This window comes from Nannobrachium achirus, assembly GCF_963921795.1.
Source record: "Nannobrachium achirus genome assembly, chromosome: 13".
In the NCBI taxonomy this organism is placed as follows: domain Eukaryota; kingdom Metazoa; phylum Chordata; class Actinopteri; order Myctophiformes; family Myctophidae; genus Nannobrachium; species Nannobrachium achirus.
This window is the reverse complement of record NC_137833.1, coordinates 17345227-17367192: the sequence shown is the minus strand read 5'-3', so window position 1 is coordinate 17367192 and position 21966 is coordinate 17345227. Positions and strand designations below refer to the sequence as shown.

Here is a 21966-nt window from a genome sequence, read left to right as displayed (position 1 = left end):
TTGGGAGGGAGACACGCCGACTTCCAAATGCTTGTGTGGCCGTGTGTTGGGCATCGCAGAGCGGATACATACAGCTGCCTCTCGTCTCTGGAGACGAGTGGTGGACTGGGAGGCGCGCGCGACACACACACACACACGCGCGCGCGCACACACACACACACACACACACACACACACACACACACACACACACACACACACACACACACACACACACACACACACACACACACACACACACACACACACACACACACACACACACACACACACACACACACACACACACACACACAGCTTTGGTGCATGTCTTGCTAGTGCTACTCGCCGACCGTTTTAAAGAGAAAAGAAAAGCATATAGACACAACTTTGCTAATGTTCCGTGTTGTCCACGACGAGTTGTGACTGCGTGATGATATGCATGCAGCAAGAGAGGTGGCCGCGGCACGTCTATAATGTGAGCTTGTAGATTAAATGTTTTCGACGTTTGTGAGAGTGAGTGAGAGAGAGAAAGAGACCTATGGAAGAGACTGGTCCCCGTCACTGGTGCTGCTGCCTGCTGGAGCTGCCTGCTACTCACTGGACTTCAAGTCATTCAACGTGCAGCAGCGCCAGGGCAAGTCAAATATGTATCCGCCCTGCAATGCTCATTCATCGGCCACAAACGTTGTCATGCCACGGACCTCCAATATTTAAGCGACTTCGGCACTATAGCCGTTAAGAAAGTATGGATGAACTCCCCCCGAACCTAAATAATTTCGGGTCGGGGAGCACTCCCGAACCGAAATTAGTTAGGGTCCTTATAACGGTATGAAACGACCCTTAGTCTGCTCTTTTTCCCCTCTACACAAACCTCTTTGCCGAAAATAGCCGATCTACAAGCACACAACGCCTTTTTGGCTAAAGTCCTCAGAATAATATTATGGACGCTAGGGTTCAAGTGGTTAATATAAAAAAATTAGAAAAAGGTTTCTATCACTCAAAGATTTGGAGGACCCCCTGTAGTAACTGTAAGGACCCCTGTTGAAGACCCTTGCTTTATAGCATGTAAGCCTGGTCTGGCTATGCAAACAGAGTTCCTCAACAGATGCAGGCAAGACGTGCTCTCACACCCACACGCACGCACGCGCGTGCACAAACATGCACAGACACATATAATAATGTCTGTATTAAACAAAATTATTTTTAAACCTTGAAGCGATAGGAAGTATATGATATTATTTGATGAGTGACTGTACAGTCCTCCTGAACTTTTCTTAAACTCACTTTGTATGGTATCCTATTCACATAGTTAAGAATCCAGAACGCTTTGGCCTTACTGTTACCTTGCATAGATTATACAGCCATAGAGATAATCTACCGCAACACGTTTTTTTAACCCTCAAATACCACTCACACTGCGTGTGAGCTTGTATATCTGCTATTTTTCAACAGTTAATGCATTCAATAATTCTAGGCCTAAATGGGTTTAAATAGCAGAGTTTGTTTGGGAATTGTTTGGGAAACCTTTGCCCTCTTTAGATGCAGAAACGTACTTGTTAGGAATCTGGTAACCATGGGACTAAAATTCAAATAAATTACTTAAAAACATACTTGCTTTTCTTTTTTAATGTCAAAATGAATCATCAACAGTGCTCGTGGTAACACATGGTCACTGCATGAAAAGGGACTTCTACAATGAATGGTTACCATTGTACGGCATGGAATGCATTATCTGGTCTCTGGTAATAATTAAATATCTACTAAACACCAGGTATATTGCATCAAAGTCTCACTATCTAGAATAAATAAAGGGGGATCACAATGGCCACGGTGTCCATATGTTTCCAAATGGTGGCAAATATTTATTCAATAATTTGTTTTTACTGTAGTCAATGGTCAAAATTGGTTTAAGGAATTAAAACATGAGATTAGCAGAAAACCTTTTAAGTTGGTTTACACAGGTTTGACCAAGAATTCCAAGAACTGTAGAAACAAAAATATTTATAAATAAATAACCACACATTCTAGAGTCACTTCACTCTCAGGGCAACCACAACAATAATGGAAAAGAGAGCATTTATACCCACAAAGAGAAAATTCTAAGCGATCATTATGTCAGAGGGCCTAAAAGAGGACGCTAAAACTGAACAAATGTGTCCTTGTCAGAATGTTTGTGTATTTGTCTGTCCTCGTATACCCTTGAATCTAAACGGGAACCGTGGGTCAGGGTGTGTGTTGGTTGGAAGGTGAGTCGGGGACACATATGTCACGCATCAATGGTACCGGCATTTCCTGAGATCCAGCGAATATGAATGTTTGTGTTACGCAACAGTGTGTGAGGCGTAATGTGTTTACCTGAGGCCTGAGGCCTGAACAAGCATCCCACTTCATTTATTTGGTGCCGTTCAAGACCAAAGTAGGTGAATTGAATGGGGTGTGGGTGGGAGGGGGGCATTTCTCAGAAAAGGCACTGTGATGATATACTGTTAGTTACGCAATGACAAACACTGTCTGTGCATGGGGATACTGCCATCTTTGCAAGATTGCAGAGACACAGACTAAACATCCTTAACCCATTAAGACCCGAGGCCCTTTCTACAAATGCCTTCTAAATCAGTAGATCAAAAACATTGTCGTGCCGAGAACCAACCAAATTGATAAATACTGTATATATGGCCACAGACTCCCAAAAGAGAAGACCTAATGTAAGTAAAAATAGCATATGTACTGCTTGCATGCAGTGCTGTGAGCTTGTATATCTGCTATTTGAGAACCATGTTCTAGATCCTAAGAGTTTTCTGATAAACTTACGTTTCTCTATAAGCTAAAATGACACAGTAGTAAGGGGATATCTTAAAAAGTCCAGGAATAAATTCCTTACCAAAAACTTTCTTCACCCATGTGTTTGTAAAGGTCTCTAACACATCTCACAAAGACTGAAATTCAGTTTCCCTAGGAGACTCCGTTACAGCTGCTGAAAGTTGGGGTCCCATTGACCTAACTATACAGGAAAAAAACACACCAAAATAAATATGCTTTAAGTAGCATGTGAGGGGTCAAACTAGGGTTTTTTTCATGATCCTGAATCCATTGCAAGCATTTGTTTTGCTCAAAAAACATTCCTTGGGATAAAGACGGGTCCCACAAAACTGAAAAGTAGAGATGTTACCGATCAATCGGCAATGGATCGGATCGGGCCGATCAAAGTGTGATCGGCGATAATCTGTGGTTTAGATCAAAAGGTAAATTCACCGATCCGATCCGATCGGTGCATCCGATCAACCAGCCGTTCAGTATGCCCACTTGAGGCCATTTTGGGGTATTGATTTCCACAGTGCTGAAGGAATAATTAGTTACTGCTATGATAATAAATACATAGTAATGCTGGTAAATAACTATAAGGCAAATATATAAATGAATGAGTGAATTAATTAATTAAAGTTCAAACATTAACATTTAGAAAATATAAATAATATATAAATAATAACTTGATCGGATCGGTGATTGATCGGTATCGGGTGATCAAACTTTTGTGATCGGTGCTCGGTGATCGGTTCCAAAAAACCTGATCGGACCATCCCTACTGAAAAGTGATGACTCATCACTAAACCATAGTTTTGTCAGGCAGTTTTTTGGCCAAGGAATGTTTAAAACAAATGCTTGATTCAGAATCATGAAAAACCCCTAGTTTGCTCACATGCTACTTAAAACATATTTATTTTGGTGTGTTTTATCCTGTATAGTTAATTTAATGGGACCCCAACTTTCAGCAGCTGTCAAGGATTCTCCTAGGGAAACAGAATTTCAGTCTTTGTGAGATGTGTTACTAGAGACCTTTACAAACACATTGGTGAATACATTTTTAGTAAGGAATCTATTCCAGGATTTGACACTATTTCTGAAGATATACCCAGTTTTAAAGGGGTTAATGAGTACATTAATTAAACCCACTGAACAGGGCAAGGAAATTAAAAAGGGAAGAATATGCAATGTTCCAAGCTAATTTAGTCCTTTTCCAAAAGACACATGTCTAAGTCCCATGTACTTCCAACTCAACTGTCTATGAAAATGACAACAGTGTTAGTGGAGCCTGTCCAGATGTGTTTGCAGATGACAAATCACAAGACAGGACTGCTGAGATCAAGCTGTCGAGTATAGCTACAGTATATCTAATGATGAGCAAGATGGCTCTAGATCAGAACATTAGTGAGATTAGGAGGAAGACCTAATCCTCACTATGGTAGATCTGCTATTTTTGGTAAAGAGACTTGTGAAGATACTCATACACGAGGTGTTCTGTAGGATGAAAAAGATCACACCTACCGTAGTACAGTGCAACTCAGGACCGTTTTACTAAGTATAAGAGGTTAAACTGAAGTGATATTGATACATTCCAAATATTCTCAAATTATTCTGCGGCATCCCTGGACTTCCATCACGGCACCCTACCTTATTGTCTAAGATTAAAAGATAGTTTACAAACAAGCTGTGAATGACCTGCGGTGAGTCGGGCCTATACTTCCAACAGGTATCCTGTCTGGACGGACCACCCACCACTCACTCCAGATTCTTTTGTTGTTGTCCGTCTATCGATCTACAACGGCTAGGTTAAAACGCTCATATTCGCTATGTGTGTACATACAGCAGTTTGTTTCTGTCAGTTGCAACACAAGTGGTGTTGAGTGATGGGTTTACTCCACGGCCAGCTTGAGCCATGGAGCTCAGGGATCAATGGCCGCAACTACAGTACACCCAGCAACAAAGCACACAGACACAGGCAGGAGGAATGTGGGCACTAGAATCTCACCTCCGGTGTCTTGTTGTCACCGCGTTATGCATTTTTAGGCATTAAGTATGACTAGTTGCCCAATTGTCATTACTTTCACATGCAGAGTTTCTAGTCAAAAAATTGCATATAAAAAGTGCAGCAGTGCAGCACCTGTAGAAAACAAAGTAAAGTGACACAAGCAATCTTTATAATCTAAATAAATAAGCAAACAGCTTAAAAAAAAAGTCAAAGTGCATTATTTCCAGGTTTTAATACAGAGTGGTCCATTCTCTCTAACGGAGGGGGAGAAACATTTCTGTCTCTAAAGTGGGGGCTATGAATATGATTGGAAGCATGCTACTGCACTAGCAGCAAAGTTGAGGATTTCTCAGCTTTGATGCCTGGCATTGCCATTGCCTCCTCTATAACGTGATGTGTGACTGATCCCATGCAATCAGTCTGGCAATGCCAGGCTAAAGATCTTTGCTGTTGAACATCCCGACGCAAAGAAAAAGCAAGGAGACGCTCGTTTACACTGTAGACAGCAAGCATTGAAACACTCTTCCAAGGATTGGGACGATGCTGCATATCGTCGCTGTCGGGTGGAAACCTTGCAACTCCAAAACTGTTCGTTTTGTATTCTCATTTTTAAAATTGTGAAAATAGCCGATCTACAAGCACACAATGCCTCACAGGGGTTTAATTTACGAAAAAACTTGCACATTTTAAACTTGGAGACACAAGGTTTCTACCCGACAGTGACGGTATGTGAAGTGGGGCGGTGCTTGCCGAGGCGTCAGATGCATCACTTTCCTGTTGTCCTGCAGGTTGTGGGCAGTGTGTTTTCTGGTGTGTAGCTCATGTAACTTACTGTACGTTGTTGGAGTGGTTGACTATCTAAAAGATAAACGTACAGGCCAAATGTCTGCCATGCAGCCAGGGCAGATGGTGTCAACCACGGCACGTCTTTCCTATTGGTTGACGCCCGGTCAACCGATGTTAAGATTACACGCTCCATATGTGGTGAACGTGGCATTGCATCAAAATGCCCCCAGAAGGCAAATAGTCCATTTGCTATTTACACTCTTGGGAGTCACAAATGAATACATGAGGATGTTACCGTAGTGTAGCAGGTTGACAGGTGCAACATGGTTCAGTATACTGTGTGTGTGTGTGTGTGTGTGTGTGTGTGTGTGTGTGTGTGTGTGTGTGTGTGTGTGTGTGTGTGTGTGTGTGTGCGTGTGTGTGCGTGTGTGTGCGTGCGCGTGTGTGAGCGTGCGCGTGTGTGAGCGTGCGTGCGTCTTTGTGTATGGTCACAAGTGCATTGGAACTGGACTCCACTCCACTCTGTTTGGCTGTTGACCTGTAGCTGATCATTGAATAGTTGATATACACTGACAGTAGATGACGGTTCATGACCCTACCTCACTACTGACACAAACACACACACACACACTCATCAATATTGGGCCATCTACCAAGGCCATAATGTTGTAAGAATGATGCAATCCAGTTGTTCCTTATTCATGTGCTTGGCACCTCATTCTGTTCTGTTAACATCTCTCTCTCTACGTCATTCTACGTTGCTCTCTCACGATCTCTCTCTCAAACTGACTCCCCATCTCTCTCTCTCTCTCTCTCTCTCTCTCTCTCTCTCTCTCTCTCTCTCTCTCTCTCTCTCTCTCTCTCTCTCTCTCTCTCTCTCTCTCTCTCTCTCTCTCTCTCTCTCTCTCTCTCTCTCTCTCTCTCTCTCTCTCTCTCTCTCTCTCTCTCTCTCTCTCTCTCTCTCTCTCTCTCTCTCTCTCTCTAGCAGTAGTTGGTGTGACTGCTGCAGTCGCCTCACTTCCCCTGCCCCAGTGGAAAGAGTTGTGGTTTTGTCAGGAGTTCCTTTGTAGATGAAAACGTAAGATACGAAACATGACAGAGCTGAAGTGTTCTGCCTTATAAACACTCGTTTGAGGGGAGAAACTGAGCACGACATCCCACAATGCAGTTCAATCAACCCTTGCATTGAGATATAATATACTGTATATACACACATAGGTGTATATGTATAGACACACACACACACAGACACACACACACACACACACACACACACACACACACACACACACACACACACACACACACACACACACACACACACACACACACACACACACACACACACACACACACACACACAAAAATTGACACCACCATATTAGTGTGAAAATAAATAACTGTTATTGTTAAAGCCATGCTTTTTTCCACTGATCTAAGGTACATAATGTACCACCAAAGCACTTCTCAAATGAAACAAGCTCATGTATCGATCTGTCAGTATTCTTGCAGCTGAAAGCACACCTAGAGTACTACGGAGTGTCACTGTACTGTAGGTAGGGTTTCCGCATAAACATGCAGTTTCAAATGGGTTCAAATTTGAACATCAAAGCAAACTGCTGACACGGTGCCCAGTGTGCAACAAAGTTGTCTTGATGTGTCAGAGAGATGATACAGAATACAATGGAAATCCTTGTACCAATCTTCTTGTTAATTTAGACCACATTTTCCAAGTATTACATTTAGAAATGTCATTAATATATTATATATACATAGAACTCGACATGTTGAAACGTGTGTGGTTGTAGTGGCCAGACCTGGAATTTCTTAATTTTAGGGGCAAGGCCACTTGGCCTTTGGTGTTGTCCATTTTTTTAGGGCACAAATGCCAAATGCCAGGGCAGAAAGGCCATCATATAAAACTAGATCTTAGTCCATTGAAAGAATTTGTTGAATTTAAAGGGTTAGGGGTGATGCAATCTGCAGTGAAATAGATACATGATGGTATTTACAATCTGATCCACGCTCAGCCCTGCACCAATTAAAGTCACTGGATTGGTTTGAAGATGGGGACTCTGGGGAGTTAAGATTTCAGAATCTCAACAAAAGACACTGGTGTCTACATGACAAGAACGAGACACCGGTGTCTACTGTCTACATATTGACAAGAAAGAGACAGAGGAGAAAGTGATACAGTCAGCTGGGGCATTAAGGCCAGTGTGGCCTCAGGTCATGCCATTGTTTTTAGGGGCAAGGCCAAACTGAGGGGCAACGGCGGCCATGGCCATCATGGCCTCCATGAAATTCCTGCCCTGCACAAAAATGCCCTGCACACAATACTGAGACATTGTTACCCCAGGATGAACCCCAGGATGAAATAAATACTATTTAGAGGTTCCTAAGGAGTCCGCTCCATATGGATGGAGGACATTGAGCTATAGGATATGACATTTTTGCCTTTAAAGTTGGACTATAAGGGACTTTTCATATAAGAATCACATTGGCATCTTCCGCTACTTATGCCTCCATTATGACCACAGATAATATCAGTTTTTCACACTTTTAAAAGTTATTATATTCTAATAGTGTGGGGAAAATAAATTACAATGTTAAGAAGACTACATATTGCAGTTCTTATAAGACAAAAGAATGGAGTAGAAAAGGGGGAGGGGGAATCAAACTGCTGCATTGCAGACATGTTTGTAGGACATACCTGGTAGAACTCCCTCAGCCATGTCTTCTGTAGATTGTCAGGCTGGAAGGAGAAAAAGAGACAATCTTTTAATGATGTCATTACAGCCATTATTCTGTTCCAATATAGCACGTATCATCGGGCGTAAAGTAGGCAAACACCATTTGCAAATAACTCCGTGTTTGTTTTAACTTTAGAGTGCTAGATAATAAGGACTGCGTTGCATCAGAGCAACTGAGATAGTGTCAGGAGAGTTGCCAATAACAGAAGATTGTAAAGTTAACTTTCAAATGCTGTCCTGAGATTGTCCCATGTTTCTGGCACTCACTGTACAGCGACAACAAACCCCCTTTCTACTCCAATATTCAGGCAGAATAAAGTTGAATTATTGATTTGTTCTTGAAGGAAAGCAGCAGCAATGACATTTCAGTTAATTGTTGCACATTTCAGGTAATTGTTTTGACTGTACAGTATATTGAAACAATATTTGCAATAATACCCATCTATCTTAGATTATAAACAAACAAAGCGAAAAGGTCTTTGCACACACTTTTTTCCACACCCTTTTTTACAAATTAAACACAGGAATTAAACTGGGTTCAAATGAAAACTTGACTTCTTGCAACTACTCAGAAATTGTGGTCCAATGAGACTGTGTTTGTTTTAAATGTTGGATGTCGTCCATTTGGTATTTATTTGTTCAAAAACAGATTCTGTGTGTAAGGAGCTTAAGGGTCTAAAAAAGGCTACGAGAGGGTGTGTGCTTCTCCTTAACATCAGAGAGATTTGAACCGACCAACGCTCAATAGTGATTGCCAAAAAAATTTTAGATCTACATTCTCACAACGCCTCGCAAGCATGTAGATCGTCTATTTTCACAATTTCTGCCTCTAACATTTGACAATTTGGCCAATGTTTAATTTATCATTTTAGAGGTATTAAAAAGTCCCCAAATTGTCACTTTAAAAGTGTGCAGATAACCTCTATACACTTAAACTGTATGTTAGTTTGTTAATGTTTGCTGTCAGTGTTGAGTGAGAAAACAATGTTTCACATTAACACATTGGCCGCCATTTTAACATTGACTGTTTGGCTCCCCTGCCATTTTGTTTAATGAAAAAATTTATATATTTTTTTTATATTGACATTTTTCCTAAATTCTGTATTCTGTATTTTGTGTCATACAGTACCTGAAATGAAACAAGACCACCTCTAGTCTCACCAAAAAATAAAAAAATAAAATAAAAAGCTTTTTTTTCTATAGTTGCAGCCATCTCAAAATAGCCATTTTTGACCAAAATCCAGCTATAATTGAAAAAACTGGAGTTATTGACCTTTTTGTGAAAAATCTATTTTCAAGCGAATAACTCACTTGATATTTGTCTTTATGGCTTCAGGCATTATCAGATAAGTGTACTAATGTAATTATGTAATAGGATTTTTTTTTAGAATTTTCTGTTTAGAAAAATGCAGAGAAAAATATTTTTATTGGCTATGTCTGACCATAAAACTCAGCAATTTCACATACTGTTTTGCAGTATTTGTGTGAGTATTTGTGTGAGCCCCCACTTGGGGGCGCGTTCTCTCTGTCTCTGTATGTCTGCTTTGGTCTCAGCTGTTTTTGGGTCTGTACAGGTGCACACACACAAATAGACATCAAAGGGGGCATGAGTCTTTTTTCTAACATGTGCTAGAATGTGAAAATAGCAGATCTACAAGCTCTACAAGCTCAACACATCGCTCTGTGACACATTGAGAGCTTGTAGAGCTTGTAGATCTGCTATTTTCACATTCTGGGACATGTTAGAAAAATGTCTCCCCCTGCCCCAAAAAAATCCTCTGCACTGCCCTGCAAGAGCAGGGCAGACGCATTTTGCTAACGAGGCGAGGCTGTTGACGTTGATCGATCGCTTGTTGGCTGTAGTTGATCGCTTGTTTTGGTGGAGCGTGGGCCAGGGACCCCCAGTCCCCCACCTGGTTCCCTAAGTGTTGGCTGGAGACCAGGGACCCCTTTGTGAGACCCCATCGACAGGGACCACTTGTCCCTGCAACTGGATCATATGAACTTTATGTAACAAATGATCGGCTTATTGATTGATTTTACAATGTTATGTAACTCTGCACTGCTCTGCGGAGGTCGGCGAAGCGTTGGACCCACGGACCCCTTATTGGTTGTTAGAAAGGCGACCAGGGACCCCCACCTTTGCAAAGGCGATCATGGCTTGTTTGTGGACTGAAGTTTGTGGACTAAATACCATTATAAAACTAATATTATAGCCTGGATATATGGGTGTGGATTCAAATCAACCATCATCATTATCAGGTACGTTTTAGAAGCATTTATATGGCAAATTGGCGATAATTGTGTGTTTTGTGTCTTGAGAGAGAGAGAGGCAGAGGCAGATCTCACTATAGCACTGTTTTTTATGGGACTGAACACCATCAGGGGGTCCAACAGGGACCACTGAAACAGAGATACAGTGGAGGGAAGCACACACACACACACACACACACACACACACACACACACACACACACACACACACACACACACACACACACACACACACACACACACACACACACACACACACACACACACACACACACAGCTGTTCTCACACTTTTTTTTCTTCTCTTTTTTTTTCCGGCAGCCAGCCTTTTGAGCTCAAATGCGTCTTTTGCCAATTAACTGTGGTTGGGGAGATTTATACATTTGGATTGCAATTTATACATTATTACAGTCTTTTTTTCAAACACACTTACTTTGATGTGTGATATGTGTGAGACAGAAGGCTCAAATTTTGTCACGGGCTGGAGAAAAGTGTAATTAAACATTACATTATATAAAAGCAAATTCTCGGGACTATCGGGCCTGGCGGGGAACGACATTTAAAATTTCTCGGGACTATCGGGGGAGGCGGGGAATGAGTTAAGCTAATCATCTGGGGACCCCAAAAAATAATTTGGGGACCCCTCTGGGGGTCCCGACCCACAGGTTGAGAACCACTGTTTTAGTGCTTCTGCAGCTAGCATTTTTTGTAGGAGCACTCTGGGTGTCTCACATCGGACAGCGGACTCTTCCTCAAGATCTACAGCCAGAACAGTCTCAAGGAATTGCTTTCCGGCATTCATGTTTACCATTATTTTATCCGCTATGTCGGTTAGGCTATTTGTACCAATAATGCAGATGACACGACTGTTATTGAACCAATTGCTCCATGTGCTTCGGAGAAACCTTTCGGGGCATCAGTGAATAAAATACAAATCGCTATCCGTGGACACAGCCACTCAAAAACTACTTTCACTAGAGAAACAAAAAAAGACAAATTACGGCATGATTTATTTGAGACAATGGAATGTTTGAGAGTATCTATCTCCATGTTCCACTGACTGCATACATACTGACTAGAAGTTGCCTGCTCCAATTATTGTTGCAGAATCAGCAATCTCTCATGCGTAGCAACATTTCCATTTTCTATTTCTCTGTTTCGTCAGTCTCTCTCTCTCTCACACACCATCCATTTCTGTCTCGCTTTCCTTCCGTCCATCTCTGAGTTTGTCCTTCATCTCTCTTGCTCTCTCTTTCTCTCTCTTTCTCCAACACCCTCTCTCTCTTTCTCTCTCTCTCTCCTCCACTTTAAAAGGCTGTTCCCAGACAGACCTGGACTTCATTTCGTTTGGTGCGGTGGAAAAAGAGACAGAGCCCTGGGCAGTCTACCATTTAAGGAGAGATCTCCCCATGTCGATAACCAGGTCTAATGTGCGTGCGTGCGTGCGTGCGTGCGTGCGTGCGTGTGTGTGTGCGTGCGTGCGTGCATGTGTGTGTTTGCTCTAGCAGGACTAGCCTATATTAAGAGTACTCCCAACAGAACTGCAGTCCGTGCAGGGGTGTCACACCAAATTCTGGGCCCTGGGTACAAGGATTCACTCACATTTGTGCTTTAACTATTGAAAAATAGCAGATATACAAGCTCACAGCGTGGCACTCTTGTAGATCTGCTAAGTCTTTGAATGCTTCAAATCCTTCTAAGGTTTTTTGAAAAACCTGTTTCTATGTCAGTGGTGCTCAAACGTTTTCATGTGAAGGTCCCCCCAAAATGATATGTATTTGGCCACGGACCCCCATCTCAAAATATGTAGGTCCAGGGACCCTCCAGAAGCAAAATTTTAGTTGCAAAATGTTCGCTTAAAAAATACATACATGTATATTCAAAGATTTGCTCAGATTTTCACGACTTTTCAAAAATAGAAGATCTACAAGCTCGCAGAACTCAGTCCCACTATTCCCCCCCACTGTGACGCCCCTGCGTGCTGGCCTGTGTAACAAATCCTGCTGCACTGGAGCAAGAAGGTGCAGTATCCTGATGATGACCTCAGCACCAGGAGAGGAAAAGAAAGCATACAAAATACCTAATCGCCATGACTACCCCGAGAAGAGACAACTATAGTCTTATAGCTCAGTGTTTCTCACCCACTGTGCCTGGGGACCTTTGGTGTGCCCCTGAGAAGGGTCAAGTGTGCCCCTTGAAACTGCTTGAAAGCCAGTATTGTATTTTAACATTTTAAAAATGATTTAAACTAGTGAAAACAGCCGATCTACAAGCACACAACGCCAGCACACAACGCCTCACGGTGCGAGGCGTTGTGTGCTTGTAGATCTGCTGTTTTCACTAGTTTAGTACATTTAATAGATGATAAATACAAAACGAACGGTTTTGGACATACAAGGTTTCCACCCGACAACGACGATATTCTATAAATATAAGGTGCTGGGAGTGAAAATTATAATGTAGGGGTGCCTCGGATTAAAAAAATATTCATGGGGTGCCCTGCGACAGCCTTGTATGATAAAGCAGGGATACAAGGTTTCTTCCTGACAGTGATGATATTTACACCCCCGTATTATGTTGGTGTGCCCATGGATTCTTGGGACATGAAAAGTGTACCCATGCAGAAAAAAGGTTGAGAAACACTGTTATAGCTCAATATGAAATCAAACAAACAGTAAGTCTGTTATTTCATTTCCAAGAAGAAGACACTGATCTTACGCGATAAGCACTCGGCTCAAGATTAAAACCAGAATGACGTACAAGTGGGGTTCACGGTGTCTTGTTCCACGGGACTCTGTGTCTGCTGACTGTGATGATCGAACCGGTGACCTTTGTTATGGTAACCTCAAGGCCACATATGGGAATAGAACGACAACAGATGACACAAAATACAAAATAACTACTCGGTTTGGAAGGTATCCAAAAGGCTTTCAAACGTGCAATGTGGACTCTTCCCTGTGGTTTAGATTTGGGAGTTCACTACATCAAGGCCATGTCCTCATAACAGGGGCGTCACAAGGGGGGGGGGGGAAGTGGGACTGAGTTACCAGGGCACAAGGTGGAGGGGCCTTAATTATGTTATACTTTAGCTATTGAAAAATAGCAGATATATAAGCTCTCAAAAATAGCAGATCTACAAGCTCACAGCACGGCACTCGGTGCCGCGCTGTGAAAGTCGTGAAAATGTGTGCAAATCTTTGAATTTAGGCCTATGTATTTTCTATTTTGTAAATGCAAACCTTACTTCTGGGGCAAATACATATCATTTTGGGGGTCCTTCACATGAAAAGGTTTGAGCACAACTGACAGACACATCATTCAAAAAACCTTAGAAGGATTTGTAATATTCAAAGACTTGCAAACATTTTCAAGATTTGTCAAAAATAGCAGGTCTACTGAGCTTGTAGATCTGCTATTTTTCAATAGTTAAAGCACAAAATAATGGGTAATAATGTGTTCCCAGTCTAAATGGGTTAAACCCCTCCTCCCCCTATGAAGAACATTCATGGGGGGCCCACGGTGAATCCTTGTACCCAGCACCCAGAATTTGGTGCGACACCCCTGTCCTCATATGACCTGCATGTCCTTCGTGACGGGATAAACACAAATACATTTGACTGGACCGATCCCTTTATTTGGCTGCGGTTGCCCCACGGGACGCTGGGAGAACCTGTTGATGTCGCTCAGATCCAGGCCACACATTTACCATGCAAAACCCCAGTGTGTGTTAACCTTGGAAGTCTTAAACAACAAAGAGAAATCACTTCCTGCACCCTCTCTCTCTAGGAAGACCAGAAGGACACGTAAAACAATGCCACCTCAGTCAGAGAGCTCTGTGTGGTATTAGATGGCTCACCCCATGTGAGAACGTTTGCGTCTTAAGACCTCCGAGTCATTTACAAAGCTATGGCTTAGCTGTCATTTTTGCGTTATGTGTGTGTGTGTATGCCAGAGCTCCATCTGTATCCCACAGTCGGTGTGTGTGTGTGTGTGTGTGTGTGTGTGTGTGTGTGTGTGTGTGTGTGTGTGTGTGTGTGTGTGTGTGTGTGTGTGTGTGTGTGTGTGTGTGTGTGTGTGTGTGAGAGAGAGAGAAATGAATCAGTGTGAGTGTACCTTAGCTTAAGCCAGACCAGACAGCACATAGGTCTATATAAGGACATGAGCACTGGACCTTGTCATTAGTCACATGGATGGACAGAGAGAGAGAAAGAGACTGAGAGAGAGAGAGAGAGAGAGAGAGAGAGAGAGAGAGAGAGAGAGAGAGAGAGAGAGAGAGAGAGAGAGAGAGAGAGAGAGAGAGAGAGGACAACAAGACAAAAGAGAGACGGTCTAAGGACATATAGAAAGAGACAAGGATGAAAGCTATTCAAACAGAGCTACCTGAATACTGGCGTTTACTGGGCCGGTTGGAGACAGGTTAAGTTGGCAATTGACAGCCCATGCATGTCATCGACTTACTGCAATACACTTAGTGCTGTGTATTGTGTAAATATACACTATAATACGTCGTGCAGGTGTTTGCAGTCAATTAGTGTAGTAAATGATCATAGTGTCGGTGCAAGTGTGAGGGTGTGAGTGTGTGTAACTGTAAACAAGGTCATCTCTGTCAATTAAGGCAGTGGTTCGGTTAAAATTGTTATTATTTTAGGGTGTCCCCAGTTCAAATATGATTATTTTGAGGCGTTGCGGAAGGTTGAACCACTGAATTATGGCACCCGTACTGCACCATGACAGGACACAACTAACCGCAGAGGTATTTATAGCTCTTTCCATTGCTATTGTCCCCATGAGACCAATGACATCCCATCTCACTACCATTTCAAAAGCTTTCTGATAGAACAACCGCATACACCCTAGTCTTGAGTGGAGACAAGGCTCTTTCCGTAGCTCACACCATTCTCAAATCCTTTCGCCTGAACAGTTTGTACTTCAGATGTGCAGGTACAGACTGTAACATTCTGAGATTGTGGAAGAATTGTCTGGCTCGAGAGACTACAGACAAATCTGTACACATCCATAAAAATAATGGATTAGCACTGCTCAAAAACAAGGCTATTTTAAAATGTTCTGTGTTAAATTAACACATAACGCACAGAATGCAGCAGCTTGTCAGAGGGACAAACCCAACAAAAACATATCGCTAGACACTTTTACAAACGTATCCTTGAGTAATCACAATTGACTTTGACTTAATAAACACCAAGTTTATTTTGTTTTAATCACTTTTATTCAATGAACTGCTTGCAGCCTCACAACACCGGTTCCCTCCATGTTCACATACTGTATCTCACAACCAGCGTACACCCAGTGCATGTGTAAACCACAGTACAGATATTTGTAAAACCATAAAGAGTCCAATAGAGGAGTGTTAACAATCATCTGAAGAATAAAGTCATCCTAAATAAGAGACCAGACCAGTAGGGGTAAAATAAAGTGTGGCCTCCAATGTGAATCTCGGAATTCATGTGTCCAGTCGTCTATGACACATCTATAATTAGGACGTTTCAGCACAATCACAGCCACATTGACTTCCACTATAACATTTAAGTTCAATATTTCAAAAACGTTTGGTAAACTAGAAGCAGTGCTCTTCCGAGCACAGGTCTCCACCAGGCCAGGCGTCCTGGTGGCGCTATAATCTTAGACCTTTCATGGCAGTCGGACTGCATGCATGATTTGAGGCATTGTGTTCCAAAAATGTGTTTTGCTAAAGTCTACCTGCTGGTAGCGCTATAACAGGCCAATGTGAAAAGGGTAGCATTTGTTACTTGACGTAGTGGGAATATGTGTGGCAAATTTCACGGTAATCTCAAGCTGTGTTGATGATTTGAGGCATTTTGTTCAAAAACGGAGCAATCCTGCAAACTTTGGAAGCCAATATTAGCCAATTAGGATGGCATATGAAATATCAGACGGATCGGACTTGATCACATGACTATAGAGATACTGTGTACTGATTTGCATGATTGTTGGAGAAAATCTGATGGAGTAATAGCAAAGAATGTGTTTTACATATTTTGGCAGCGACCGGGCCAACCGTGCCGGAGATTAGCTGGTAACAAACTGGGTGGACGCACGCACGGACGGACGGACGGACGGACGGACAGGGGCGAAAACATACTCTCCCCCATGCCTTCGGCTGGTGGAGACAAAATATGCATGCATACTAAGTTTGTCGCTGATCAGTCCAGCGGCTTCCGAGATCATTTCAGTAGACACACACACACATACGCACGCACGCACGCACGCACGCACGCACGCACACGTTTGTTTGTTTGTTTGTTTTTCTCTTTGCATTAATTTGAAGCTCAGCTCAGGCCCTAGCCAAAAATAATACACAACTTTGGGGTCTTCAAAGCCTTCTAGCCTGCTCTTTTCCCCCTCCAAAGCTCTTTGCCAAAAAAAGACGATCTACAAGCCAAACTTGTAAATCGTCTATTTTTGGCAAAAGTTCTCAGAATATGGACGCTAGGGTTCAAGTGGTTAATATAAGAAAGGGGGGAAAAACTAGTTCCACAAAGATTTGAAGGACCCCCTGTAGTAACTCTGAGGACTCCCTAGGGGTCCCGGACTCCCTGTTGTAGACCCCTGTTGTAGAGCATTCCAATTAGGCTGACCCGGCTGGCTCTGGGTGTGTGCTGTGTGCTGGTGGGGAGCAGGGGAATGCAGGGGAAGTGCAGCGGCAGGGGGTCTCTGGAGCCCCTCCCCATCCCCGCCGACCTCGCCCCGGAGTGAAAGTGGGCTAATAGAGAAGAGCGTACGAGGGCCGCGGCCGACTTTCTCCTCTGCGCGCTGTATCCGTAGCCTCTGCACCTCCCACAGCTCATCCAAAGTTAATGTGCAGTTAATTAGAGAATGGGGGCTCCGCGCTCGCAGAGGTAAAAATAAACCCAGCCTCCTCCTCCTCTTCCTCCTCTTCCTCTTGGCAAACTCTGCTGTTTATTCCTCTCCACCTCTTCTTCTCTTCTTCTCTTGCTTTCTCTCGCTCTTTCTTTGCCGTGCCTGTTCCGTTTCTCGGTCAGTGGCCTACTTTTCAGACAGCGTGGGCAATTAAGACACCGTGGCAGTTTTTTTCTTTTCCAAGTGGAAATCTACTTAAAATCCCAGTCATAAAAGAGGTGGGGTCTTAAATGTGTCTTGTAAAAAGGCACTGCTAAGGACAGAGAGAGTAAACCAGAATGGTAATTTAACTCCGAAACCCTTACGGGTCTCAGAGTATAATGACCACTCTGGATATTACTGGGCAGATAATGCCAGTATGGCAATTGACCTTGATTAAGCTTGCTAACTCTGTTGACGTGGATTTTCACTTCAAGTCATGACACGTGAACGAGCAATGGAGAACATTTGAGTTAAGATGTCAAAGATAATCCAGCGAAAGGCTTCTATGCAAAATGCACATTAGATCCGCTAAACTGTGCTCAGATTGTGGGGGTAAACACCAGACAGAGAATCAGTTCTCAATAACCTATTAAAACCGGGAAAGCATCTGTCATTTTGGTTAATATAGATAGCATCACAATCATTTTAACCACTTTAACCATATTTTATACTTTGGCTAGTCACTTTGTGCCACGCTATGAGCAGATTTTTGAAAAATCAAGAACATTTGTGCAAATCTTTGAAAAATATATATTTTGCTCCTACAGTACCTCTGGCTTTTGTGTAGGTTCCTATGTCTGTATGGAGATAGCTAACGTCACAGACAGAACTGCCTATACAAGGAGATATGCGAGCGTGTTGTTTGATACCAATGTGACGCGAGCACCGCTCACTTCGCGTGCAATCTTTTAACTCAAATCTTTGCTTCTGGGAGTGGGGGTCCCTGGAACAAAATATTTTGGGGGTCGGCTGCCAAATGCATATAATATTGGGGGTCCTTGACATGAAAAAGTTTGAGAACCACTGATATAGCAACAAGCGTAAGTTTTTGAGCGGGGCAAACCGCTCCTGTGTCTGGCTTTGTGCGTAGGTCCCGTCCCTATGTCGGTATGAGTGTCGGTATGAGAATGAGACTAACGTCACATGAGACTAACGTCACACGAGACTAACGTCATAGAAAGTAGGCAGCTTTACGGATCAGGTAGAGGTCATGACTATGTCACTATGCATGTTGACACAGGTCGTGACCCGAGGTCTGGATGCGCGCACTTGAGTTACCTCACCAAGGCATTTCTAGAGCAGGTTGTGGGGGAAATGACGGCAAGACATGTCCTGTTAAAATACCCCTGCAGTGGTTTGTGGGGAAACACATGGGCGACTCAGATTCCTTCTCTACACTCCTCTCTTCATGCAACCGCTCGCTCCATGCTTTTGTTTTCTCTTCCCCTCCCTCGTTTCCCCCAACTCTTCTGTGTTTATGTTGACATCAGATCAGCCGCTCTGATCTGATGTTCTGAGTTCTCCTGTTCTCCCCGCCTGTTGTTTTTTCTTTCATCTTTCTTGGCAAAGTGTGTCGACCTCCACATATTCTGCGTTGTAGTAGGTTCTTAAGATCACAGTAAAAATTGTCAGTGTTCATTTAACTCCTAAGACTAGAGCAGGGGTGTCCAAACCTTTTTCAATACGGGGCCACATTAGAAAATATTAAAACACCCAAGGGCCGACTATGTCTCCTCACATAATGTACTTTCGGTCGGACCATAACAAAGTCACATACATATGCATCGCTTTTAAACGATTTTATTTAACTATCATCATCAATATTTAATATGAATGGTCTTTTGTCAGGTGTGTGCTCTTAACAAAACTCAAATAGCCTTATTTCACATTACCAAATGCAACTAGTGCAAAGTAAAAATACAGTTTAAATACAATAAAATAGCCTTTCTTTGACCCCTTCAGATTGAGACAACAGGGAACAAGGAATCCTGACAAATTATACTCTGGGAAAATATTCTTGTTTGATGGTGCTGGCGGGCCGTTTATATACTTTATAATACAATTTAGGAATGAAGCCGCGGGCCAAATAAAATGTGTCCTCAGGCCACTTTGGACACCCCTGGACATGAGTTACATTTACACTGAGGTTCTTCAACCCATTTAGGCCTAGAATTATTGAACGCTTTAACCAGTGAAAAATAGCAGATCTACAAGCTCACAGCGCGGCACCGAGTGCCGCGCTGCGAGCTTGTAGATCTGCTATTTTTTTAAAAGTCGTGAAAATGTGTGCAAATCTTATGTATTTTCAAAGCGAACGTTTGTAACTCAAATTTTGCTTCTGGGGGGTCCCTGGAACTAAATATTTTGAGATGGGTGTCCGTGGCCAAATAAATATACTTTTCACATGAAAAGGTTTGAGAAACACTGACATAGTAGTCTCTCAAGAACAGACTAACTGAGCTCCATTTAAGTGAAAAGGACCTTTTCTTTGACGATGGCTGGCCAGATTGGTGACATAGAAACATAGGTTTTTAAAAAAAATCTTAGAAGGATTCAAAAGACACTTATAGAATCGGGTCAAAATTCTAATTTTCACGATTTTTCAAAAATAGCAGATCTACAAGCTCGCAGCGCGGCACTCGGTGCAGCGCAGTGAGCTTGTAAATCAGCTATTTTTCAATAGTTAAAGCATAAAATAATGATACACAATAATGTGTACCCGTTCTAACTTAATGTGAACCGAGAAGCGGGGGCACAATAACGACTAACGATGTGATGAATTACGAAGGGGAGCTCCAGTTGTTTATGAAATGACAATGAAGGGAGGAAAAATATCCCCAAAAGTTCATCTTATTTTATCTCTACAATTCTAAGACGTTGAGGTAAAACAGCTGGGGTTGGAGGTGTTGTTTGGCCTGATGTGTCACTGCAGGGTGAGAAGAACGCAATAAAAACCTCTGCCACGTTTATTTTTGCACTTTTCCACTATAAAAGTGAGACAGGCCAAAATGTCAAATCCCTAGAGATGACAGCCCAGTGAGCCCGCTGCTTCCCCCGCAACACCACTGTAGATCAAAATAGAAGAATATATGCTCCATATGCAACCAGGCGAGATACATACGACTACCATAAAAACAATGTGGGGTTTTCCTGTTTTTATTCAAATAAGAGAGTGTTTATATAATGACAATTTGACAGCATTTAACCTTTTTCTGGAGACGAGGCAATTTAATTGCAGGTGTAAATGTAAGCCAGATAATATCTGCACACTATATGGATATGAAACACGTGTCAGTGCCCGTTGTAAATGGGGCCATCGTCTGCCTTGCCTTCAAGCTATAACTTGGAATGTGTCATCATGGGACTCACTTTCTCCATCACCCTCATGCACTCAATGTAAATTAATTCACCGGATCCGTTTTGGGCTCAATCTGACATTACCCCGACTTAGCTCAAGGGAGCTGGCAGCGCGAAGTCGTTGTATGTCAGGTCCTCCTAGTGAGTCGGACAGTTGGGGGCAAACATACAGCCCCTCCGTTTTAAGTAACCATAATACAATGCATGTGTGGAAGTGGCTAAACTCATTTAGGTGCCCAGAGGTCATCGCCATGTTGGCTTGCGGGGGACAAAATTACATTTTTGCCATGGACATACAAAATGAGCGTACAATAATACTGTATATTACCAGAAACACATAAAGAGAAGCGCTGAATCACCCTAAATGACCACCAGGCACGTGCACACATAGACATCAAAGTCCATGAATTGAATACCAAGGACATTTGGGATGCTCCTTTTAGGCAGGGTGTTTAACTGTACTTATACTACTACATTCTTTTATTGTATTGATTACTTGTACTGTTCTCCATTTTTGTTTAATAAAATACTCAATCAATCAATCAATCAATCAATCAATCCAAACTCTTCTGAACTTGAATGCAGCATCTTATGTTGAAATCAAGAAATGTGTAGCATCTGCGACGCGTTGTGAGCTTGGAGGTCTGCCATTTTCAATATTTTCACCAAAAAGCCCCTTCAGAAATTTCAGCCCCTGCCTCTAACATTCTCTGCACGACCCTGATGACATAATAGGTCTGTAACTCTGAGAGTGTACAAATGGAACCAAACGGACCCCACAGGTCCGGTTAGGTCCACCTACAGTAAGGGTCTTCAATAGGGGGTCCGAGACCCCTAGGGGGTCCTCAGAGTTACTACAGGGGGGCCTCCAAATCTTTGTGTGATAGAAACTTTTTTTTTCCTTTTTTTATATTAATCACTTGAACCCTAGTGTCCATATTCTGAGAACTTTAGCCCAAAATAGCAGATCTACAAGCTCACAACGTTGTGTGCTTGTAGATTGGCTATTTTCGGCAAAGAGCTTTGGTGTAGAGGGTAAAAAGAGCAGACTAAGTACAGAGTGAAAGTTCAAGTTTATTAAGTATTGGTGATTCAAGTGGTTAAATATCTGAAAACACAAATTAACA

General features: G+C 42.5%; 1 protein-coding gene across 1 annotated transcript in view; it reads right to left on the bottom strand.

Moving 5' to 3' along the window:
- inpp5a (inositol polyphosphate-5-phosphatase A) overlaps positions 1–21966 on the bottom strand; it is a 268437-nt gene that overhangs the window by 187369 nt on the left and 59102 nt on the right. The window contains exon 2 of the mRNA XM_080740502.1: positions 8289–8330. Within this exon, the coding sequence (XP_080596628.1) occupies positions 8289–8330 (42 nt within the window). The remainder of the gene's footprint in view (positions 1–8288; positions 8331–21966) is intronic.